Source organism: Podarcis tiliguerta (genome assembly GCF_965153285.1).
Source record: "Podarcis tiliguerta genome assembly, chromosome: 3".
In the NCBI taxonomy this organism is placed as follows: Eukaryota; Metazoa; Chordata; class Lepidosauria; order Squamata; family Lacertidae; genus Podarcis; species Podarcis tiliguerta.
The window spans coordinates 53,603,105-53,629,925 of record NC_139536.1 but is presented as its reverse complement, the minus strand read 5'-3'; the positions used below and the strand labels follow the sequence as shown (position 1 = coordinate 53,629,925).

The window sequence follows — 26,821 nt, the reverse complement described above, 5'->3', positions numbered from 1 at the left end:
CAGTTCAAACACAACCACAGAGCTGAAGTGGCTCTATTCAAGATTAGGCAGAAGAAACGAAACTTAAAACAAATGGAAGCTAAGTCAAGGAAGAAATGAGAATAGAAACACCCTGTTGGGAGTTGTTGCACTAGCAAAGGCCAGACAGACTCGGGGGGGGGGGGGTTCTATGCTAGTTCAGCCTGACCCCTTCCAGATCACCAACTGGGCTACAAAATGCAGTTAGTGCCTCCTACACCTGAAGAGATCCTTCTTAAGTTTCTTCGCAGCCAGGTGTACACTCTAACTCTGTATCGCCCAGCACACCTTAGGTCCTGGGAGCTGGGGTACACATGAAGGGAGAGGGTCTGTATCCATGGTGTGGTGTACATTAAGGTTGCAATCCCAAGCATACTTACTAGAGAGTAAGCCCTACTGAGTTAGCATGCCCAGGGTTATGCAGTAACACAGTTCCAGGAATTTGGAAGGCTGTACATTAAAATATTCACAGATGGAACAGAAATTATTGGGCATTCAAAAATGGTTAAAATAATAAATCAAGATGAGGGAACTTAAAACATCTGGCTTAAAATGAGTATATTTTCTAGGTAATCATTCTGACCTAAATAGATGGTTGAATTAAGGCCAGTCCAGAAGTTACATGGAAAGGCTTCTACGTGAACTTGTTCTGATTGTGAATTATGTCCAGTGCTTGACAACAGTTTTATGAACTGATTAATGATCTGTGTTCTGTAGGCGTGGGTTTCCGCTTTTCCTGGCCAGTAGTACTGTTAGCATTCTACAAGTGCTGCATTCCTAGAAAATTAGGAAAGGGTTCCAAAAGGAAACGATTGAGCAGCAAACTAAACAAAGTAAGAGCTAATATTCCTTTTTGAAAACTGAATCAGAAGTTATTTCTGTAAAATACCAGTCTCTTTGCTTTTTAGTGTGTCCATGAGACTTCTTCATATCAAGCATGAATTGAATCACCACATAATTACTCGTTTTGTACAATTGTGACATGTGTCAGAAGCCACCCTGTGAACCAACTCCCATTATATAAGTTAGGTAGTTATGATATGCATGAGCTGGTCAAGGGATTTCCTAATAATCTAGGTTTGTTAAGAGTGGCCCTCATATTTCTCAGTTCCTTCAAAACCTGCTAGGCTGACACATCTGCTGCTGCTGCAAGGCAACCTCTGCTTCCCTGCCACATTACTATTAGTATTGTTATTAATTTATCTAGGGTTGTATCCAGTGCCCCATGAGCAGAGGAACTCCTCCACCCCTGCACCCCAAAGTGTTCCCCTACCTTCCAGAGGTGCTTTTGAGGGTGGGAGGGTGGCTGCATGGGAGAGGCAAGGAGGGTTGAAATTCTGTCCAACAAGTGGAAGTCTTTTGTGCTGATGGAGCAGGAATGTTGGATTACTGCCCTAAAATTATCTCCTGCCTTTACTCACAAAGGAGCCCAGAGGCACAAGAACAAGGTGATAAAATTACAGCTTTAAAATAAAAATGTATTTAAACATTTAATAACCTCTACAAATATTTAAAAGCATTGAGAGAATCTAAAAATGTGCCAAACAACTACGTATAATTTCAAGGTCATCAATAAAAGTTATCTTTCAGTATTCAAATGCCTGGGTGTACAGGAATGTTTTAAAGTTTTTCCTAAAAGTTAATAATGGGGGAAATAGATGCACCTCACCAGAGAAAGCATTCCATAGACATGGAATTGCCACCAAGAGGGCCAGCTGGATAGGTCCCAGCAGTAGCAGCACCAATAGGGACTTCCCTGCTTGTCTTAGAACCTAATATGGTTGTTCCTAAGGAGGAGTGCTTTCAGGTACCTGGGTCCCAAGCCATTTAGGGCTTTGTACACTAGAGCTTAGAATGTGGATGGCGCTGTGGTCTAAACCACAGAGCCTACGGCTTGCTGATCAGAAGGTTGGCAGTTCGAATCCCCACAGTGGGGTGAGCTCCCGTTGTTTGGTCCCTGCTCCTGCCAACCTAGCAGTACGAAAGCACAGCAAAGTGCAAGTAGATAAATAGGTACTGCTCTGGCGGGAAAGGTAAATGACGTTTCCATGCACTGCTCTGGTTCGCCAGAAGCGGCTTAGTCATGCTGGCCACATGACCCAGAAGCTGTCGGCAGACAAACGCCGGCTCCCTCGGCCTATAGAGCGAGATGAGCGCCGCTACCCCAGAGTCGGTCACGACTGGACCTAATGGTCAGGGGTCCCTTTACACTAGAGCTAACACATGGACTTGTGTCACTTGTGCTGCCACTGCCTGTTTTATCACCCAGAGCTCATCAGAAAACCAATAGTTATACCTAAAGCTTTAATGCTTTTGAAGAGCACATTTTTTGCTTTCATTATTTTTAACTGCTTCTGAAGCAGGACTGATTTTATTGACACAGGTATTATGCAAATCCAGGCTCAACACCGAGTGGGGAGAAAGGACCCCCCTTAACCTGGGGGATAACACAGTATACAGGAATCAGAAATGTGAGTGTTCTACCAATCAGTGTCTAGATGCAACCCTTGTTATGGGATCCTCTCAAGGGATCGCTCTGGGTGGCTGTTTCCCTCCTCAGCCACTGTGGAATAATGCACACAGCTTCAAAGACAGCATTATTCTGCCTCCCAGATGCTCAGGATTAACAACAGGCGCTTGGCTATCTGAGCACATTTAGCAGAAAGAAAGCTGTATTACGCAGTGCCAGTTAGGAACTGCAGTTCTTTTGGGGCACTAACTAGGAAATGTCTGGCCATTTTAATCATTTGTATACATTATTTTCCCTGTGTGTATTCGATCAGCTGGTCTTGTGAGCTTGGTACCATGAAACGTGATGTTTCAAATATTAAAGTTAAGCAAGGTTGTATCTCCACCTACAGAAATCTTTCTAATGTGTTTGCAGGTGACTAGAATGCTGGATGCCCACAAGTCAGATGTCAGCTTCTCCACAACATGAAAGTAACAATAGTTCTACATCCCAATCATAACAGCTGCATTTTAAATATACTTTCAATATATTTTAGTGATTACTGTCATTGAGGCAAATGTTGTCTAGAAGTGGGAATGAACAGTCTATTATGGTATTGGTTTGGCTTAGCACACCAAGTTCCATTTCATTTTTTAGAAAGTTCATACTTTTCTAGTGGCAAAACATCCCCCCCCCAAAAAAAAAGTTATCTTGCACATAATTGACTGAAATCTGTCCTCTTCTCACTTTAGCATAGCAATGCAAGTACGTGTATTTTAGAAATAGTCTAAGATTGTTATATGTTGCCTATATTTTTTTTGCTCTGTTGTAGAACATATATAGGGGAGAAGTAAATAATCTAGATTATCTGTCAGATTGATAATTAACCATTTGTTCCGTGAAGACTGGCTTGCTTTTTCTCCATGTGGTCTGTGTTCCACATAAAATTTCAGCAACTTTAAAAACAACAACAACAAAGCATTTATTTGTGGCTTCCGAAACCAATGGAATATGACAGCACTGGATTCTGGCAATAGTTAGAATAAATCATATTACAGCTTTGTTCTATCATCATAAGTCTGGGATCTCCAATTACTATTTGCAGAAGTGGCTATGCAAGGTTCTGTTAGAATGGCAGAAACTGCTTCTGATCCCTGATAAGAGGCAGGCCATTGTGAGGAAGCTGGATGACTTTTCTGAGTGAGCTGTTTTGTTACATGTGTTTGCTGCTTATCTAGATCTTTTCATGCTGTTCTGGTATATGTGTTATCTTGCAAAATGATTGATTAAAGAGGAAAAGGATTACCACACTACAGGATAATTTCTTAATAAGATACTTTTTAGTTTTAAATGTTATCTCCTCACCTTTATGTCCTCAAATAGCACCCTTGGCAGCAAATAGAAGCCAGGCAAGGGGGATTCTCAGTAGTATCGGGGATTGCTTCAAAAGTGCCAGTTTCGAAACACTGTTTTGAAAGCATGAATAGCTTTTAAACAACTGCATATTACTTCCATGTTCATTTGTGAATCCACTTTATTCTGCTTTCATTGTAGCTTCTCCTGCCTCAGATGTTGTAAGCTCCTCAGGGCAGGAACCCTGTGCAATCAACACTGATGCCCCTCAACTAACAATTGCAATGGTTAGCAATATCGCAACACACTTGCATATTTCTCTGCAGTGGAGAGTTTCAGAATACAAACGATGTTTTAAACAAAAACTAGAGAAACATGTAAGAGTTGCTTCCATTCAGTTTTTGCTTCCTGTCTATTTTACTTGCATGATTAAAATGGGTTCACATGGTGATGTTCTCCTTGATTAGCATGATAGGCTGTAAAAGAGTAAAAGAACCCCTGTGTGTGTGTGTGTGTCCCCGCTTCCCAACAAACCATGAGTAGAAAGAGTCCCTTGAGACTTGGCGAGTAAGTCAGGCTATTAAGAACCTGTCATTTCAAACAAAGGCACCTCCAACAAGCAAAATGGCTGAGAGTTATTAGATGCCTTGGCAGATGTTGAACTTGTCTGTGTCATTAATTTTGCCTTGGGCAGCTTTTCTTGTAGCAGCAAATTCCAATACATCACTCAGCTTGTGATGTGCAAATGCAAATAGACATACTTTTATTTTACATGTTATGTTTTTGAGATCATTTTATTTGAAATTGTAATGCCATATTTCCTCCCTGGATAAAGCTAAGTTAGCCAAATACATATCCCCTGTGCATTTTTATGTAAACAAATGGCAATGGCAATCTGATAAGCCAACAAACTAGATTAGGGCTTCTTGTAAGATAACATAAGACGATTTGCTATGAGTAGTTATTGTGGAGTTGAGAAGCAAAAAACTGGAATGTCAGAGATATTCTTTCAATTTTCACGTTATATTGGACCCAAGTTGAAACCAGGGAAATGCCTGAAATTCTTTGCAGCCTGATTCCCGATAAGAGAAATCCACTTTAAAAGTTCTGCAGCTAAATGGGCTGAGCTAAGTATATTTGATTGATAAGAAGATATTAGAACAATACCAAAGAATATAGGAATAGTGATTACAATACAATTAAACACCAGAGGTCAGGATGTCTATTAATGCAAGCAGAGCTAAATACAGGTGCCCTGTTGCATCCAGAAATAGCAAAAATGGGTAAAAATGATTGGCAATAAAAGAGGTAGATAAATTGAAATCTCATGGGAAAATAATAAATAGAAATCACCTGAAGAAATCAAAGCAAAAATTCACAGGTTGAACATAAAGGATAGGAACCCCTTATGCAGTCCTTAATTCACATTGCTATTGTATCATTTAACGGTCTGGTGCTATATGAGAGAGAGAAACAGAAAGAGAGAAAGAGAAAGAGGGAGGGAGAATGTCATACAGGTCCTCCCCACCTGATTGCCACCCTTAATCTTGGCCAAACACCAGGGTTGTTGTTGTTTTTTAAAATGAAGTTTTCCTGAAATATAATGACTATTGCTGACTGCTTGAAAGTACAGTAGTCGGGTATTGCCTTGTACACAGCTCAACACACATACAAGAGAAGGAGCATGGAAAGAAGTGGTAACACACCAATATAAATCAAGATAGCCATATTGCCCAATCAACTACTCTCAAGCATAAGAAATAAGATCCCAGATGATGTAGAAGCGTTCTAGGTCCTCTATCCCTCTGGAGCACCAAAGTTTATATGTTATTTTTTTCTGCAATAGCCAAAGTCCATAGGTTTTCATACCAAAAAGACAAATGCTGATTTTTAAAATAAAAGTTTTGCATGGCAGGGCTAATAAAATCCTGTCTGCAGTTAGCACCCCTATCAAAAGTTCTGTTTTCTAAAATTGGTTGAAAAGATGTGTCATATTATTCCACCTTGCCCCTTTTGTAGCTTACTTGCGGTGATAGAGAGTGGTAAGAGCAGCTTGGCAGTTCTATGCTGGTTTTGACAGCTTCAGCTTCAGAAGGGCTATTGCAATGTGCGTTGTATGAATTATCTGTGTAGGATGAATTATTGTAACAATTACAAGGCAACTAGTGGTACAGTCTTGTTCTACAGTATTTTGCATTTCTTGGGTGGGCTGGTGGGAAATACAAAAAAAATCAGAAATCACTAAAAGTGTTCACATAGGAAGCTAAAATAGCTCTTCAATCCTTTATCAACAGCATATATTGGAGAAGCAATTATAACCTGTTACAATGCATCACTGAGTCCAAGGAGTTTTTAAAAAGTTGTGAGGTCTAAAAACCAACCATCAGCTTACCTTGCTGGGTAAATGACTCATTTCTTAATGCATTGTATTATTCTGATAGGACTATGAAACTTTGGATTACTGCTGCATTCTGAAATAAGGAGCTTTTATTGTTGTTAAAGTTACTGAGGGTTAAAGTAATTGAAATTGACCAATTCTATGAAGACTTACAACACCTTATAGAAGTGACACCAAAGAAGGATGTTCTTCTCATTATAGGGGATTGGAATGCTAAAGTAGGGAATCAAGAGATAAAAGGAACAACTGGCAAATTTGGTCTTGGAATTCAAAACGAAGCAGGGCAAAGGCTAATAGAGTTCTGTCAAGAGAACAAGCTGGTTATCACAAACACTCTTTTCCAACAACACAAGAGACGACTCTACACATGGACATCACCAGATGGGCAGCATCGAAATCAGATTGATTATATTCTCTGCAGCCAAAGATGGAGAAGCTCTATACAGTCAGCAAAAACAAGACCTGGAGCTGACTGTGGCTCAGATCATCAGCTTCTTATAGCAAAATTCAAGCTTAAACTGAAGAAAGTAGGAAAAACCACTGGGCCGGTAAGATACAATCTAAACCAAATCCCTTATGAATACACAGTGGAAGTGAGGAACAGGTTTAAGGATTTAGATTTGCTGGACAGAGTGCCTGAAGAACTATGGATGGAGGCTCGAAACATTATACAGGAGGCAGCAACGAAAACCATCCCAATGAAAAGGAAATGCAAGAAAGCAAAGTGGCTGTCCAATGAGGCCTTACAAATAGCGGAGGAGAGAAGGCAAGCAAAATGCGAGGGAGCTAGAGAAAGATACAGGAAATTGAATGCAGAATTCCAAAAAATAGCAAGGAGAGACAAGAAGGCCTTCTTAAATGAGCAATGCAAAGAAATAGAGGAAAACAACAGAATGGGAAGAACCAGAGATCTGTTCAAGAAAATTGGAGATATGAAAGGAACATTTCGTTCAAAGATTACCATAATAAAGGACAAAAGTGGTAAGGACCTAACAGAAGCAGAAGACATCAAGAAGAGGTGGCAAGAATACACAGAGGAACTATACCAGAAAGATATGGATGTCTCGTACACCCCAGGCAGTGTGGTTGCTGACCTTGAGCCAGACATCCTGGAGAGTGAAGTCAAATGGGCCTTAGAAAGCATTGCAAATAACAAGGCCAGTGGAAGTGATGGTATTCCAGCTGAACTATTTAAAATTTTAAAAGATGATGCTGTTAAGGTGCTACACTCAATATGCCAGCAAGTTTGGAAAACTCAGCAGTGGCCAGAAGATTGGAGAAGGTCAGTCTACATCCCAATCCCAAAGAAGGGCAGTGCTAAAGAATGCTCCAACTACCGCACAATTGCACTCATTTCACACGCCAGCAAGGTTATGCTTAAAATTCTTCAAGGAAGGCTCAAGCAGTATGTGGACCGAGAACTCCCAGAAGTGCAAGCTGGATTTAGAAGAGGCAGGGGAACCAGAGACCAAATTGCAAACATGCGCTGGATTATGGAGAAAGCTAGAGAGTTCCAGAAAGACATCTACTTCTGCTTCATTGACTATGCAAAAGCCTTTGACTGTGTCGATCACAGCAAACTATGGCAAGTTCTTAAAGAAATGGGAGTGCCTGATCACCTCATCTGTCTCCTGAGAAATCTCTACGTGGGACAAGAAGCTACAGTTAGAACTGGATATGGAACAACTGATTGGTTCAAAATTGGGAAAGGAGTACGACAAGGCTGTATTTTGTCCCCCTGCTTATTTAACTTATATGCAGAATTCATCATGCGAAAGGCTGGGCTGGATGAATCCCTAGCCGGAATTAAGATTGCTGGAAGAAATATCAACAACCTCAGATATGCAGATGACACAACCTTGATGGCAGAAAGTGAGGAGGAATTAAAAAACCTTTTATTGAGGGTGAAAGAGGAGAGCACAAAATATGGTCTGAAGCTCAACATCAAAAAAACGAAGATCATGGCCACTGGTCCCATCACCTCCTGGCAAATAGAAGGGGAGGAAATGGAGGCAGTGAGAGATTTTACTTTCTTGGGCTCCATGATCACTGCAGATGGTGACAGCAGCCACGAAATTAAGAGACGCCTGCTTCTTGGGAGGAAAGCAATGGCAAACCTAGATAGCATTTTGAAAAGTAGAGACATCACCTTGCCAACAAAGGTCCGTATAGTAAAAGCTATGGTTTTCCCAGTAGTGATGTATGGAAGTGAGAGCTGGACCATAAAGAAGGCTGATCGCCGAAGAATTGACGCTTTTGAATTATGGTGCTGGAGGAGACTCTTGAGAGTCCCATGGACTGCAAGAAGATCAAACGCATCCATTCTTAAGGAAATCAGCCCTGAGTGCTCACTGGAAGGACAGATCGTGAAGCTGAGGCTCCAATACTTTGGCCACCTCATGAGAAGAGAAGACTCCCTGGAAAAGACCCTGATGTTGGGAAAGATGGAGGGCACAAGGAGAAGAGGACGACAGAGGACGAGATGGTTAGACAGTGTTCTCGAAGCTACAAACATGAATCTGACCAAACTGCGGGTGGCAGTGGAAGACAGAAGTGCCTGGCGTGCTCTGGTCCATGGGGTCACGAAGAGTCGGACACGACTGAACGACTAAACAACAACAACAAAGTAATTGAGGGCTATTGATGGTTACGGCTGAATTTTTAACATTCTAAAATAAAAGCAAGAATCTGCCATGCCTAATACTATGCTGCACGATAACTTTAAGGACTTTATATAAGAAATATAACATTCCATCTGTGGTTTGGGAAGTTGCTTGTTTATCTAGGCGAACTATATTAAAATGAAGAAAGTTAAAGTTATGCATTATTAATTAATATATAGATATATATTTTAAAGACACTGAAGTCCTACCTTTTAAGCAAGCAAACCTTTATTCAGCAAGCCTTTTAGTAGCTTTCCTATGGCACTTTGGTGGTAATTCAGGAATGCAGGGTCAAACAACAGCCTAGTCATAGAGTATTCCCTGAAGGCTTAGAGGCATTATGGCAGGCTGTCCAGGCTAATCATTTCAAGCGGCCCATGGAAAACCACTTTCTGGTTAAGTCTGCATCATCCTGTTCCACCAATGGAAAAAATTGAACATGAGGAGGGTGTGTAGCTTGCAGACAAAAATATATCCAGCGTAGCACAGAATCTGTTTTTAGCCCATAACTGCTGAACATTTTGGAGACTTAGACACAGTTTCCTGGCTTACCAGAAGCAGAAAAAGAAAGGGAGAGTCTGTGTGTATGTATGCTAAACGGTTCTGCGACACGTTTGGAGAAACGGACTAGAGCAGAAGCTCTGGGCAGCAGAGATTGGGGTAAGGAATCTAGTGGGACACGCAGTCTGCTCAATAAGAAAAGACGTTGTGAAGGGGGGACTGGGCAGAGTGGTTCTGTTTGTGATTCTTGGCTTTGAACTTTTGCTTTCCTTTCCAAACAGATTAAGAGGGACACATTTCCCTTTCAGCAGTCAGACTTTGCTGAACGAGCTAGTGGCTGCCGTTGTTTAAACCGTTGAGTTAGCTGCTATTCAAATTGTCTTATAGTTTGAATAGTAAAAGATTTATTTTCTTACAGAGAAAGATTCCTGCAGTAGAGCTTTTATCCTGCCTGCATTCACTATGACTAATCTGTAAATAACTCTTGCTTGCTCTCTTGGTTGTTTTTCCCTGAAATTTACAGTGCATAAATGCATTGCTTAACTGTCTGAAAATTGACTTTATTGTTATTCTGTATTACTTATATATTAGATGAACACTTCAGGTCTGAACTTGCTCCAATATTGAATTAAGTAACTTTTAAAAAACCAACAAAGTACAGATGCTTCCTTCTCCCCTCCCTCCCCACCCACCCCCTGGCTAGGATGGATCTTTAGGCTATTGCATAGCTTTTCAGATGGAATGTTATTCATATGCCACACAATACAACCATTCTAATGATACCTTTGCAGTTCCAAATGATAAGTATCTGGCAGCTGCTGTTGGAATCAACATGCTACAATAGATGGAGCCTTGGTGTGATCCAACAAGACATATTTTATGAGTTTATGAAAGAAAAATGCTACTGAAAAAGAGGAAGTGTCTTTATTAAGAGTGCTGATCATTATTTCCACTAGAAGGGAATTGCCAAGTTGATATGCCTCCCTTGGTGTAACTGGCATCCTATTCTAAGCCACTTACTTTGAAATAATTGGCTTTAGTGGCATTTGGCATTTTGTTCCAGCTTTACTTAAAACTAGTTTATTAGTTACAGAATAGCTGCAAATGGTCCCAGAGTAAGCTTTTTGTGTGAAATCAAGAAGGACTTCATGCAGCAATAAGAGCACCAGTGGTTTATCACAGTTCAGTGCCTGCTCTGGGCCAGCACTGGCATTCAAGGCCACATCAGCAGTGATGCAGCAATGAGTGACACTACTGAAGTGTCAGGCAGAAGCATTGGCTTTGGCAGAGGAAGTAGTTGATGGGCTGGGAAAGGATGTGGCCAGAAATACTTAAGCACCCTAGGTAGGGAAATGAGACAGCCTGTGACTAGGAGCTGCAGTATGTCAAATGAGCCTGTGGCCATTTAATTCAGCTAAAGGAAGGTGAGGCTGTGTCTTCTAGCAGAAAACCAATACAGGAAAAGGTCCTGAAGGACAAGGCACTTTTGTTTCTAGTCCTAAAAGTAGCCTTCTATCTTGGTAGAGTTTGCTGTTGGGGCAAGTTGGTCTCCATCCAAATACACAAGGCAATTGGAGGATGTTCATTAGGCATGAGTGGGAACCATGATTCAGGGCTTTGCAGCAGATGGTGGCTGTGTAGCTATATGATAAGACCAGAATGAAAATGCACAAAACCCCAGTGTGCACACAGGCATAATGGAAACAGTGTCATAGTTGGATGGGTTTTGCACTTTTTAGAGGAAAGTGGATCTTTATAGTTGGGATTGCCTCATACTATTATCATTTCTACAGTACACTCTGCTGTACAGCGTACTTCATCCATCCATCTATTTGCCTACCTTATGGAATAAACTAAGGCAGTAGGTACTGTTATCAGGATACCAGATGTACAGTGATTTGGGGCTTAGTCTCCCACATCCAAACCCAACAGTCTATCCACTGCATCACTCTATTAATCCCAGTGACATGATATGGCATGATTGAGGTCTTCACTTTCTTTTTGTTAGATCGGATCTTATGCACTATTAATGTTCAGACCTATAGACTAATTTGTGTTCATGTGATAACTTCCTTCTAATTCTAAACTGCAATGACTTACTTGTTTACAATTAGTACTGTTGGTATGTGCTAATTTGACAAACCTACATTGGAACTGATGGCTGACCACAAAGTGTAATGCACTGGTGTGTCATTTCCATTATATCCTTTTCTACATCCCAAATTGAGAGGGTGCAGTGGAGACAGTAGGCAACAGCTGCACGTCATGTGAGTAATCATGCTGAATCTTGAGTATACCCAGAGGACCATTTCCAGGAAGACTGCATAGTAAAGTTGTTTCCACATGATTTTAGTCTTATCTTAAAGTAGTGCAAGGAGTGGTGATTTGAATTTGTGTTACTTACTGTGACTACAGAATCAGAAGGTCATTGCTATTAAGGAATAATTAACTTGGAAGATAAGGATGTGATTTTGCACATGTACTAAAATAAAGCGAGATAAGTGCCGCAACCCCAGAGTCGTTTGCGGCTGGACCTAATGGTCAGGGGTTCCTTTACCTTTACCTTAGTAAAATAAAGTAGTCCACATTTAATCTTCAAAATAGAACATGTGTACAAGAAGTGTCTACAATTGCACTCTGCAATGTGCCTTTTTTCCTTTCTTTATTTTTGAGATTGCTGTTCATAATTTTTAGGCTGCTGATTTGTGGAACGTATGTAGATTCTTTGGTTTCAAATTTGGTGAGAGACCGTTCTATAATGGTGTCAAAGTGGCATTACAGCTAGAATACATAAATCATGCTTCCAGTTGGAGTAAGTGAACCCTTTAAGACTAAATAGGAATATAAAAATCATAATCATTTGTATTTGTGTGGCTGCTCATTCCTTGAGTTTCTTGGTATATAATTTAAAATAGTAAATCTGCCAAGAATATCATAGTAGCATTAATTTGGGGGGTGGGGGTGGGCATAGGAGTATTGCTAAGATTGTAGAAATCAAAAGCTCTGCTTTTGGTTTGCAATAGCATGTGACTAAGATGCCTGGTTTTCAAAAATGCAGTAAATTATGCCAGGAAGTCTTTTGTGAAAGAGCTGAAAACTGTTATGCACACATCTCCACTCAGCTGCTTGATATATAAAAAAGTCACGTGTGGCCTTGGCAAAAGGCGCATGAATGTAATAATAATGTAAGTGGTTTTGTCCTCTTACATTTGCAGTTTTACTTTTAATACAAAGTGCTCAACTTGACAAGGAAATATACTATATCCTTGTGCGGGTATCCAATAACGTAATTTCCTATTGAATATCCTGCTAATGCAAACATTGTGATCATACGTGTGCATGAGTTATTGACATAGGATTGTGATGACAGAAAAGCTGTTGTGAACATAGGGAAGAGCCCATCTAGTTCAGCATCATTTCTCACAATGGCCAACCAGATGCTTATGGGAAGCATGCAAGCAGGGCATGGGCACAATAGCACCCTTCCTGCTTGTGATCCCCACCAGTTGGCATTCAAGACCCACCATATTTCTGTGGCTGAGATTTGTTTTAACTATTTTACCCCTGAATTTTAGATTGTTGTAACCCACCCAGGGACTGTGGATGAATTGTGGGTAATAATAATTATAAGAATACCACCTCTGATACTGGAGGTCTTGCACATCCATCGTGGCCAGTAGCCATTGACAGCCATATCCTCCATTAATCTGTCTTAACTCCCTTTTGAAGCCACCCAAGTTGGTGCCCATCCGTTTATCTTGTGGTAGGGAATTTAAGTGTGGGAAGAACTTTATTTGGCTGTCCTGAAACTTTCCACATTCAGCTTTTTTGGTTGACTCAGGGTTCTAGTATTATGAAAGAGAGAAAAACCTCTCTCTATCCACTTTCCCCACAATTATTATTATTAGTATTATCGTCACATATTTATTTATACCCTTCCTTTTTTCATGGTGGCTTACAAATAAAAACAAGGTGAATAACTTTATACAGTACATCCTTATCATGTCCTGCTTTACTCGCCTATTTCTAAACTAAAACACTTCAAATATTACAGCCTTTCCTCACAGAGGAGTTGTTCTAGCCTCATGATCTTTTTGGCTGCCACACTCTACTGATTTGCAAGAGCTAGGTTTACGCCATTTTATTTCACATCACAGCAGTGTAGTAAAAGAACATCAACTTTGTAGGAGGAATAGGTGGATGTGTTTGTCTCGCCATGGAAAAACCCATTGACTGAAATTAACTATATGGTCATTGGCCTTTAAGAAGCCAGCAACCTTTTGGGGGGGGGATGCACTATATTTTTCTTATAAAATAGCCTCCCCTTACATTTCCTCTGTCATCCCCCCCCCCAATGAATTATAAAATTCAAGGTCTGGTTACACACTTCCATTTTGTTATTTATTCTAAACATGATCCATTTGTATGATGTCAAGATCCCCTAGACCTTGAATCCATTTGTTTGAATTATGTGATGTTATGTGATAGTTGTGAAGACTTGTTGGCTAACAAGAAACCAATTGCTTGTGAATATTCAGGTGCTTTGAATGGTCCTACCTGGGACATCCCCTCCAAATAAAGCTGAATCTGCTGCGTGGCAGAACCCTTGAAATGACCATCAACAAGATGGTTACTGGGTTGTGTCTGGGATGAAGAACTGGTGACAATAAACAGAATTCACTGACTTTATTAGGACCTAAGAACCACGAGAATGAGCCTCAGCAAGCCTTAGCTTATGCTGCCCACCCTCCAGCTGTGTTGCAAGGAAGTATTCAGGAGATTTCATTTCTATTTTAGATCATCCATAGCTTGTTGTGTTGTTCAAGCTCAAACAAAATAAATTCAGACTTAACTATAGTGTGTTGAAGCTAGCCAACTCCTGGCCAAGTTTATGAATCTAGATTATTTCAATTTAACCATAATTAAGTTAACCACAGTTTAGATTTGGGATGATGCACTGAACCATGGTTAATCTAAAATGGAAATGAAAACTTCTGATCTCACATTTGTGGCTCACTGGAGGAAGAAAGGGGAGTCGAGGAGAGTGCAAGCCTCACAACTACAGCTCAGTCATGAAGAGATGTAGCATGCAGAAATTTCAATTCAGATAGGAATGGGAGAGCCCGTTCCTTGAAAGTCTGGAGAGCTACTGCTAGTTAGTGTAAGTAGTACTAAGCTAAATGGACAATGGTCCAACTCATTATAAGATAGAGATAAAGGAATGCCTCTGTGGCAAATCTAGCCACAGTAAGACAGCCTAGCGTATGAATAAAGTGAACAAATTATAAATGATCATGCGTTTATTACCAAGTGTAATCAGGACTGAAACACATAGTTTTAAGTGCTGGCAAGCTCTTGTGTTTGCTTTCTGCTGTTAGGAAGTTGCCTTACATGATAAGAAATAGTGCTCCATGACAGTACTTTTCACATGCAGTGCTTGTAGCCTTAACTGTTCATTGTGCTGAGTGTCAGCTCATTTTGCATACCTGCCTTTGATAGACGTATTTATTAACCATCTTCATTGTATTGATGTACAATGGAGGCTGTATCAGTGGCTTAAGTTTGAAGAATTGATGCTGTTATACTGAGGTCTATAACAGCAGCTTGCTTGCCACTTGCTCTGTTAAAAAGGATTATTCTGTGAGTGCACAATCATGGTAGAGACCAGATGGTCTTTGACTGATTCTTCAGACAAATTGGGCTTCATGTCCTCTTATAAATAGAAATAGGCTTCTGAAAGTTGCCTTGTGAATGTAGTTTATGTTCTTGTAACTTTGGTTCTGAATATAAATGCTCTCATTGGTGACTCCTCTGTGTTTCATTGGTCAATAGTCCCCTGGAGATTTCCATTTACACGGTAACAAGGGGCATACGAAATTTATGTGGTGTTTTCTTTCCAATCATCACTGTTGTTTTGTCTGTATCTTAGCATTGTGCTGTGCCTGTTACCCAAAATGTGCTTTATGTTGGTGACATTTATACATTGAAGCAATTAGTACTTACAAAGGAGGGGTTGTCATAAATATTTTTTTTAAAAGTATTTTTGTTGGTGTAATAAGATTGAGTCACAGCACTTTGTATCAGAGTTGTATAGCTAATTTTCTATTAGTGAAAATGTCCATGACTTTGTATACATTGATAATGCAGGGTATAATCTGGAAAGTCATTGTCATTTGTTTGCTGAGCTGCCAATGTGGCTTCTTTGTGTCAGTGCTACAGTAAGGCTTCATTAACCTGTAGATTAGTAATTTATCTGTTTGAACAAGTTTGTGTAATATTATTATTTTTTTGTAAGTTTGACAAACATTACAACAAAATGTGTGCTTTGTTTTTTGAAAAGCGTAAATCTCTATTCACCTTTAGGGCACATATTCTTAAAATACTTAGGGCTGCAAACATAGATTCTAGAATGCACATCAGATAGCTGAAAGTTATAAGAAGAAATAAGTCTCTTGTGTGCTTTAGAAATATAAACCTTATAGCAACGTTCTACGATGCTGATCTATTTACTTTGAAATTCAGCTTTCTGTATGCTCTCTGAATAAGTTTCTATTAGAGTCAGTTTCTCAAAAGCTGCTTTTGTCCCTTGGTGAGTGCAGCGCCTAGTGCTTTCCTTTTGTTGTTGTTACTTTTCTGGCAGATCAACCTTAAAATACAAACAGAGTTTGCCAGCTGGTGGGATGAGTGAATTACCCAGTGGCCTTTTACCTCTGGGTCACAGCTGGAATTCAGACGGGATTGTGGATCGAGAACAACAAAAGCCCCACAGAGATTTATCAAACTATAATTTGAGATCCAGCTATTAAACATAAAACTTTGAATCATACTACAGCATCTCACTTGATGGTAATTTTAATTGTAATATTCTGCCTTGGGATACTTGGGCCTGGTTCAGATGTAATGCCTAGCATGGTTTGGCAGTATATGAATGTGTCCAAGTGAACTCAAAATTTCAGGCAGATGTAGTTTGCCCACAAACCCACTTTAGACCATGGTTTGTAATCCTTGGATTGGGCAAGTTTGCACTAACCATAGCTTGTCTGCTCCACTGAAGCTGCAAACTGATTTGCCAAGACCCTGAAATTAAAGGAAGGAATATGAGCATAGAAGGAGCACATGAGCACAAGCCGTGGTTTTTGTGTTAGCATGGTTAAGTCATTTGAAATAATTACTGCTAAGTTAATGGTGTCTAAAAAAGCATTATATAAAACATTAAATACAATATGATATGTGTATTAACTTGACTGAGACATTACCCAACCACTTGTTTTACAGGGATTCATGTGGAATTATGTGGGAAGCTTGGTGACCAGCTATCAAGATAATGCCAAGGACACAGACTGGTTATTCCATCTACGTTTGAGTGATTCTTCAGGTTTGTCTGATACAAAAGTTTTCATTTTGAACCAGGAAGTGCTGTGCAGAATGAAAAATGAAAGCAGCCCAGCAGATCTAAACTTTGGTTTGCTGAGAATCTATAAATTCAAGCCATGACATGGGTGTAGCACAGCCTTTAAGTTACATTCAAACTATCTGTACTTTCTGGAAACAATTGAAGACATTTTTGTTCCAACAAGCTTTTCCAGCTGGATAAATGGGTCTTTACCATGAATGTCCACTTGTTAGGGTTTTTATCTTGTTTCAAATGTATTTGTTATTGTTATTGTGTTTTTAACTGTTTTATTTATATGCAAATTGCCTTAGGATGGTATTTTAGAAGGTGGTTAATAAATTAATAATGATGATAATAATTTCTAAGGTACCATATTTTTTGCTCTATAAGACTCAATTTTTCTCTCCTAAAAAGTAAGGGGAAATGTGTGTGCGTCTTATGGAGCAAATACAGGCTGCACAGCTATCCCAGAAGCCAGAACAGCAAGAGGGCTTGCTGCTTTCACTGCACAGTGATCCCTCTTGCTGTTCTGGCTTCTGAGATTCAGAATATTTTTTTTCTTGTTTTCCTCCTCCAAAAACTAGGTTTTGTGTCTTGTGGTCTGGTGCATCTTATAGAGCGAAAAATACGGTAGCTTCTATGATAATTCCTATGCAAACTAAATGTGCAAAAACAACAACAACATCCCTTGTTTTGTCCCCAGAAAAAAAAATCCACATTAGTGGAATTTTCTTATAAGCAAATATTTTTAGAAGTTTAAAAGTAAGACTGAAAGTTTACTTTGTTAGAGTGTTTTAATAACCACAGCTGTTCATACTCTCTTGATTTAGTGAAAAATGGGGAATTCAGAAAGCCAGTACAGCCTTCAGGGAACAAAAAACCATGCTAATTCTACACCCAGTGCCAAGCAAAAGCCCTGTTCTCTGAAAATTCGCAGCATCCATGCTAAAGATGAGAAGTCCTCTTCTACGCAGGGATGGAATCACAGCACCAGTGGCACAAACTACAAATCTCGAGCAATAACCAGAAGTTGCCTTTCTCATTTCAAGAATACTCAGCCTTATTCCTCTAGACTTGGTGACACAGTAGTGAAAGTTTCAAAGGGTAGCAGCCATGCCAAACATAGGACGCACAACTTGGGAAGCTACAGTCAAGGGAGCAATAATGCAGTTTTGCCTGAGAAATTGCACTACATTGACTTTGAAGCTACCAGCAACCATGTCGCTTCCAGAGAATGTAATGGGCATTTCTTAAATTGCTATGGGAAGAAAGAAAGCCCACCATCGGATGACAGAATGAGTCCAAAAGTCCTCATTAAGACACTGGGAAAGTTGGATGGGTGTTTGAGGGTTGAATTTCACAACAGCAGCAGCAACAGCACAGTCTCCAGAGAGGATTCCAGTGGACCAGTTCAACTCTTGCGGTACTCACCTACTTTAGAGTCTGAAAAGAATAATGTGCTTGAAGCGAAGGAAACATGTGGCACAGACTATGTTGGAAGTCACCGTCTGTCAGCCACTGATTCAAGGCTTAGATCCAGTAAAGGGAGCTCTATTAGCTCGGAGTCTTCATGGTATGATGCTCCGTGGGGAAATAATGGAGACATGAATGAACTGGATGGGTCATACTTGTCCAGGAGTACCCTTGATGCAAGTATCCAAGTTGAATTTCCCCAGAATGACTGCAAGAAACCATTGAACCAAAGTTCGTCTCTCTCTTCCCTCCGTGATTTATATAGGGATTCAAATCTAAGAAGCTCCCAAACCTCTGATATTGGGCTCTCTGCAGATTATATCCATGCTCATCATGCTGGTTTAAGCAACCGTGTTTCATTTACCTCAGCCATAGACGTTCCTTCTAAGGTAGAGCACAGGGGACCTCCGCAGTACTCTTCCTACACTCTGCCCTGCAGAAAATCTGCAACCCTTAATGAAGACGCAGCAAAGAAGGAAACACTGAAAAGCCGTATGCGCAGAATCAGTGACTGGACAGGAAGCCTGTCAAGAAAGAAGAGGAAACTACAGGTATGTGGAAATTTCTTTCAAAAGTACAAAGCTTAGCCCCTTCCCCATTAATGCATATGGCAACTTGGTTTGTTGCCAAGTCTTTTTGTTCAGAAGTGTGTGTGTGTGTGTGTGTGTGTGTGTGTGTGTGTGTGTAAATGATAGCATTTTCTCTTCAGAATAACTCAACTGCTCCAATTCAGTGGTCTGAAAATACTGAATGGTTGGGAAAGCAGACCACGGGACTCAGACATTTAAAAAAATAAATAAAAATATGCAATGTTGCTTTTCAGTTAGACATCTTCAGGGTGTAAAATAACCTTCAGACTTACAGGATATCTGCAAGGTTGCTGATGTACCCATGCACAAAATTATAGCCAACTTGAGTGTTCAGAAAAAATAAGGATTTCAGAAATGTTAAGTATTTATCCTACCCCAGTCGAGCCACTGCATTGTACCAGCTGCAGCTTCTGCACAGGGTGGTGCCCACCTGTCTCCTTTCCTGGACTGTTTCAGCAAACCTCTTGGCTGAGGAGGTATCATGCAGAATGGTTTTGTAGCAACAGAAAGGTACGGGAGAGAGGAGGGTTGTGCGCAGGTATTGGAAGTTCATGTGCATATTCTCTTTGCATAAACTGAAACCCAACCAGCACATTTTACATCATGGTTGGCATTTTAGAAAGCCCACATTTTAAAATCCATTAGCATTGGTGTACAACATGGGTATGATGGGTGTAACCTATGAAGAATAAAGAGGTCAGAGATTAGTGTATGTCAGGGCTGGTTCTTCTCCTTGGACCTCTGAATAAACATTCTGATAGCAATGGCTTTTTTCATGGGAAGAACGACCTTTCTGATGACAGCTGCAGCTGTGGGTGTACTGCAATGGTGTGGCTGCTTGTTGGAGGTGACTCATCCTGTCCAAAGCATGACACAGCTTTTTTGATGAGCGACTGTTTAAGGCAGGGGTTGTCAACCTGGTCCCTACCACCCACTAGTGGGTGTTTCAGGATTCTAGGTGGGCGGTAGGGGGTTCTACGGCACAGCTGAATCCTCCTTCCATCGAGCACTGGTGGGTGGTAGGGAAATTTTACCATCAAGAAAGATGCATTAGTGGGCGGTAGATATAAAAAGTTTGACTACTCCTGGTTTAAGGAGTGGGCAGTGTGGCATGCCATTCAGTGCTTGTGATGTGATGATCGGAAGCACACTGTTAAGACTGATTCTATTTGTTCTGTCCTTAATTTCTTTTTAAAGTTCAAAGCAAATCCTTTAATAAAGGCTATGGAAGCATCAGTGGAGAAAACAATGTAAAACATTTGGGAGGTTCTTCTGATGGCGTGGTGAACAGCTGCCTTGGATAGCTCTCTCAGTACTTAATATTATTAAGTAATTGTGTTCGCTTATGACTTACTCTACACATGCACATGTTCTATTTTAAGCATTTCGGTAATAGTGTCATGCAGGGATACTCCACCCAACAGAACTGATTCTCAAACACTATTGAGAAAGATATTTATGTACAAAGATATTTATTTGGGAAGATTGTCCTAAAGCTCTGTGGGAGTTGATGGTAATTATTACCTTCTGCTATCAGGCCCTATAAACTACAGTTCTGTAATGATCTCCAGATAGACTAACATACATATAAGCAGAAGATCTAGAAAATGAGTGCTGCCAAATTAAAATCAAAATCATATGTCAAGTATTCGGCTCTGAACAGTTGAGTGCTCTGCCCATCTTATAAAAATTCCTTCACATAGTCACAGCTTGTGCAAATGGGTAACATACAACTTTGGTCTGATGGATCATTAGACTTTCAGAAACAGCAAACAAACATAATGTTCCAAAAGTTATTGCTTAAAAAATACCTATATATTAAAGATGAAGGTAGAATTAATAGTATATGCCAGTCTTGGAGATATAATTAGGTACCCTCCCAAACAGGAGTCTACAAATATAGTCACCACAGTTGTCATGGTGACCATGAATTTAATTCTGGCAATCAGAATTGAGGTGTAGTCTCTAGCAAAGAGAAGCTGTGGTATTTTGCCCTTTAAAATTATAAACAAACAACTGCCAACATTTTCCCTACTCAGAGTGCAAATTTCATTGCCAAACCATCTCTGTCACTGTGTCAATCCTACTCCGCCACCCTGTCTCTGTCCTCTGATTGGCTGAATGGGAGCTGGCAGTGTCTTTTTCAAAATTCCCTTTTATTTATTTTTTTGTACATGCCTTTTCTGATTCTCTCCGCTGCTTCTCTGTCTGAGAGTGCTTGTCTGTTCCTTGCTCATTTTTCTGGTCTTCCCCTCTTCACTTATATTCTCCACCCCCCCTATACACACTTTATGTACAGAGAATTGCAAGAATGAAAGGTGGGTTAAAAACGGGTGGGCTTCTGTGGAAGATTCTGTGGCATACTTGTCTTCTGTTGCCTTAGTACTGAAATATGTCCCTCAGCTCAAATGCTTGCAGAGCCTCCAGGCACTCAAGAAGTACCTCCACCTCGACCTTCCCCTTCCTGTGTCCCGAGGCTCCCCAGAAACTTATGTTGGGCCAGAGGGAAGGCAGAGGCAGCTTAGCTTTTTCCCCGCTGGAGGCTGGACCTCTTGGCATCAATAGCTGCATATGACACTGCACATACAGTTCCACTTTAGGAGAAGGCCCAGTGTCAGAGGTTTGGCAGCTTGGGACTGTGGCTCACAGTCTGGCAAGGTATTTCATGGTTGAATGGTGCACACTGACTGGTGCAATGTTTAATGTCAGAGAATGGCCCTTAAGAGTCATGAAAAAAGCATATATACCTGCTATCCTGTAGACCTCTGTGCAGAAATGGGTCCAAATAATGAATGAAATGCAGTTCTTCTGCCGAAACGAAGCGGATCTGGCCTTGTAAGCTGCCTGGGTGGGAGACTGCCTGAGAACCCTATATGAGGTGCTCTGGGGAACCATTCAAATTATTCCTTATAGAATAGTGAAGGTTTTGAATTAGTCAGAACATTTTAGTACAATTATAATTATACCAATGCAGTCATACCTTGGTTTTTGAACAGCTTAGTTCTCTAACGTTTTGGCTCCTGAATGCTGCAAGCCCAGATGTGATTGTTCTGGTTTGTGAACTATTTTTGGAAGCCGAATGTCCGACGCGGCTTCCGCAGCTTCTGGTTGGCTGCAGGAGCTTGCTGAAGTCTCGCTTTGGTTTCTGAATGTTTTGGAAGTCGAACGGACTTCTGGAACGGATTCCATGCAACTTCCAAGGTATGACTGTAATAAACATACCTTGTTACTCTAAAAGAAAACATTGTCATTTGTCAAAGCTAAAAGAAGAGGATGGATTTGTAGTCCTCAGGGCTGCTTCTGATGCCTGCTGCCATCAGACTCTGTGCCACAGACATCACAGCAGTTGCTGCTGTGCTGTAGATTTCATATAAGACCTTAGAGTCAGCAAGTGCTAATGTTTAAGGGGTGGTCAGGACTCTGCTGATTTACGAACTTTACCACTTTATCCACAGGAAACAAAATGCAAAGATTCAGGTGAATACTTTGACAACGGAATTGAAAGTCTTTCTCCAGACACTCTTGCTCCCCCACATTTCTCTGGTTCTCTGTGGTCCGCTGGCTCTGGCCAGTTCTTCCCACAGAGAAGTGAGTCTGCTAATGCGATCAGCAGTGATGTCCTGAGACAGAACATTTATGAGAACTTCATGCGGGAGCTTGACCTGAGCAAGACCAACAATGAAAACACAGACACCTCCACAGGAACAGAGGACTCGAGCAGCGAGTCGCTCGGCTCCTTAGAACAACTGGATCTGCTGTATGAGAAAGAACAAGGAGTGGTCCGCAAAGCTGGGTGGCTCTTCTTCAAACCTCTTGTGACCCTACAGAAAGAGAAGAAACTTGAGTTGGTTACTCGGAGAAAATGGAAACAGTACTGGATAACACTGAAAGGTCAGTTATGGCTCATAGTTCTTAACTAATGTAGACTGCATTATATGGCATTATTTGGCAGTGCATTTTAAATTTATTTCTATTCTGCATCTGTTCTGAAAAACCTTTCAATTACCAGGACGGAAGTTATCAAAAGCATATTTATAATGAATGTTTTATGGTTCCCCCTTTGTAACCTTTTTGAAAGATTTCAGAAGATTTATCCCATGTGCAAGTATTCATGATTCTTGTAACTCAAATATGTTCTGTCTGTTCTAGTTGCATGTGTTAATATTTCTTACTCTTTTGCTTATTCCCTGGTCTACAATGGGTGCGTGCTGCTGCAGTTCACATTCTGAAACTTTTTAGAGTAAAAGCCATCGACAGGGTTGGCCCCACCATCCTTGAGTTTCCTTCCCAGAAGTATCGCCTGTCTTAATCCTCTTCTGGTTGTGTGCCCTTTCTCATTATTTTATTGTTCATTAAATTTATATACCGCTCTTCATCTGCAGATCTCAGGGTGGTTAACAGCATAAAAATATAATATGTGAAGGTAACACATGAACCGCTGCACATGCATAGGCATCTTCACTGCAGTTGCCCAGGCCAAAAACATGGACATCTGGAAGTGGGGCCACAGTAATCGCATGATGCCTCCATTATGGGATTCACATGTCAAGGGGTCTATCGTAGAATGGAAACTGAGAGGACATTATTGTAGTGTGATTGGGAGAGATAATTAAGAACATATGTTATTATGGTACTGGTACTCTTAACTGTACACATCTGGCACTTTGATAGTCAGTATGCTTTTTGTTGGAGTGTGAGGGTTCAGACTGCAGACATGTAGCACTAGGGCTCTGCAGCACTAACCCTCAGCCAGTGCTCACTTTTGCTCCTACATTTTGTGTTGATAGAACTTGCAGTACATAGCAGGCTGTCTGAGCATGAATAATCTATGTTTCCTGGACATTTCCCCAGTTTTCTTCGCTCCTCATAGTAATGTCTCTTTGTCCTTTAACTTTGCTTCCATTCAGCTGTAGTTCCATGAAGCAATACTTTGAAAAGCAATGTCTTTTTAAAGAGAAAGTGGGTCAATGATAAATCATGTTATAGTTGAATTATTGTTATAGTTGAATCATTTCCTGCTTGGGCAAGATGGCAGGTATAAACGTCCTTGCTGTTTGACTTCTAAACTGTGAGTGTTGGAATTCAAGTCTGTTATGGCGTATGACCAAACAAATAAAATTTTCTTATAATTCAAGCCTACTTAAACTTCATCCCTTCTGACCTATAAGCCTTGTTGCCTAATGCAGATGTTTGGCAGGAGACCTGATAATAGTTACTTAGCATTGAAAGAAAGTAGCTCTGCATGTGCTCAGAGCAGCATGTTACCTCACCTGTTTCAAAGCTTAAATTCTGACAAATGATTTGTCTGTGTGTTTGTAAATATTTTCTTACTGATTTTCAAAAGTACAAGAAAACCAACAAGACTGTTATATCAGTCAACATCCAGTGAAGTTGGTGTATGCAGAACAAAATAAACACCAGTGATTCCTAGGTTATGTTAATTGCTGGATACTTTGTAGGTGGATGTCAAAGACAATGGCTAAATAAATTATAATTATTGCAAAGCATGGATTAGGATTAATTAACTTGGGGAGGTGGTGATTTTCTGCATTTTTTGCAGGGTTTGTCATTCAGCACATACTACTTCAAAGAAATATTGTGTGTGTGTGTGTGTGTGTGTGTAATTTATCTCTGTGTTATTATGCTGAAGGAAGGGATGGAGTCAGAAGGGAAACCCCATTTTAACAAGATTTGCCTGTTCTAGAACACATTAGGCACACACTGTACAGTAATCACTGTCATTGTCTAAAAAGTGGAAATGCTGGTTTATTTTAATAAAGCTGGAAGAAAAAAAACAAGAAAATAGGAAGCTGCCTTATTACTAAGTATAAAATCATAGAATTGTAGAGTTCGCTTGATCTGGACACTATACTTCTGGTGATGCAGCCTAGAATAACATTAGCTTTTATTTGATGCTGCTCCCTTCTCTCTTCTCTTTCCTCTCTCCTCTTTGGCATCATACTATTGACTCATGTTAATCTTGGGGTCTACTTAAGACCCCAGATCCATTTCACATGTACTACTGATAATCCAGGTGTCCCCAATCTTATATTTGTACAGCTGGTTCTTCCTGCCTAACTGTGGAACCTGACATTTGTTCCTATCGAACACGAGACACGGGTGGCATTGTGGTCTAAACCACTGAGCCTCTCGTGCTTGCCAGTTGGAAGGTTGGCAGTTCGAATCTGTGCGATGGGGTGAACTCCCATCACTTTGTCCCAGCTTCTGCCAACCTAGCAGTTCGAAAGCATACCAGTGCAAGTAGGTAAATAGGTACCGCTACGGTGGGAAGGTAAATGGCGTTTCCCTGCACTCTGGTTTCCATTTTTTTTAACCTATTGAAATTTATTTTGTTAGTTTTGGCCCAGTCCTCCAATCTGTTAAGGTCAAATTGAATACCGATTCTGTCTCCTGTGGCATTAGCTGCTCCTCCCACTTTCGTGTTATCTGCATATCCCTCAGTTCCTTCATCCAAGTCATTTATAGAGACACTGAACAACAATAGGCCCAGGACAGAACCCTGCAGCACCCCTAGCTAAATATTATTCACTGCGCCTGGCATTGACTTTCCAGGTTTTTAGGCAGGAGGTGCTTGGAGTTGAACCCGGGGCCTTCTGCAAGCAAAGCATGTGCTTTTCCACTGAGCTGGGACTTTTCCCAAAGAAGTCAAAATATCGAATTAAATGCTCAATTAAAAGGTTAAACCTTTACCTCTGTTTATTTTCAAGTAATTATGCCTAAGTCCAGAGTGCATATTGGATTTATTTTTAACGGGGCAAAGGCCCTAAAACGATAAACCAGGCCTACTGACAGCCTATGTAAAATCAAAAGAATAAGGACTTTTGGATTTTTGTAGCAGTAGTATATATCTGACTTGCTTTCGGTAAATTCATAAGCTTCCCATCCCTGAGACTTCTCATACTACAATTGACATCTTGGTATGCCTCAAGACAAAGCATTATCCCAAATGTTTGTTCAGTGTCACAATTGACTTCACTGATGTTGCCACCTGTTGCTGCTCTGGGCTTCATGATGACCTCTTCTGCTTAAACATCCTAGCTTTGTAGATGTTGTGGTAGAAATTTGCTTGCTTTCAGATCATTTAACTTGTCGGGAATCTAATTGGCCAGATGTCAGTGGGTGTTCCTAACTGTATAAATGGCTGGAAGCTTCTGTTTGTGCTTTTAACTTACTAAACTAAAACCACTGATTTGTGGAGGTGGTATTATTTTCTGTGCTGTCTCTTGAGCTATGTTTAGTTTTATCAATGACAGGAAAGATTACAACCATCTGGTCCCCTGCCAAAAGTGAATTGATGGGTGTCCTGAGACTTCAGCAATGCTTAAATGGCCATCAAGATCATTCCTTTAATATGGAATGTTTTTCTTTACCATCTGTCCACCCTAATTAATTTATCCGGGCAAGGAATATTACATTCCAACCACGTTCTGATCGTAGCACATATGCTGTAATCTGGTCCTGGAAGCAGAGGTGGGGGCAGCCTCAAGAAGGCTGTCTAGTCCCATCTGTGGGCAGAAACAGGGGATGTCATTTTATTTCTTAATATAAAGGGGTGGTAGCTGATTAAGTCCTAGAACAGATCCACTGAAATCAATGAACTTAAATCAGTTATGACTAACTTAATTCCACCGGCTTCAATGGGTCTGCTTAAGTGTGACTTAGTTGGGTATCATCTATAATCTCCCAGTTCCCACATAAAATGACAACATAAAATCATGGTGATAGCTAACAAGTGTGCTTCAAGCATGTGTGCATTTTGGATAGCTTTTTAGCAATTGACATTATTTGGGATTGCTAGATTTTTAACAGGATACACTGTCTGCTTCGAATTGACAACTCTTGTTTACTATCTTACACCTCAAGGATAAACGCATTTACCTGGCAGCAAAATCTAATGATTTCAATGAAACTCTGGGCCGGTGGTAGACCTTTAGGTCTCAAATTTCAGCTGCACCCTGTGTG

General features: G+C 40.5%; 1 protein-coding gene across 3 annotated transcripts in view; it reads left to right on the top strand.

Annotated features, from left to right (window-relative positions):
- Positions 1-26,821, top strand: part of TIAM2 (TIAM Rac1 associated GEF 2) — a 129,314-nt gene that overhangs the window by 31,009 nt on the left and 71,484 nt on the right. For 2 of the 3 annotated variants that reach the window (XM_083434020.1, XM_083434018.1), the window contains exons 3-5: positions 16,658-16,757; positions 17,606-18,799; positions 22,294-22,729. In XM_083434020.1, coding sequence (XP_083290146.1) covers positions 17,612-18,799; positions 22,294-22,729 — 1,624 coding nt within the window. In that variant the 5' untranslated portion in view covers positions 16,658-16,757; positions 17,606-17,611. Of the gene's footprint in view, positions 1-9,380; positions 9,542-16,657; positions 16,758-17,605; positions 18,800-22,293; positions 22,730-26,821 lie in introns of those variants that run through there. The other variant, XM_083434019.1, reaches the window with a different exon arrangement.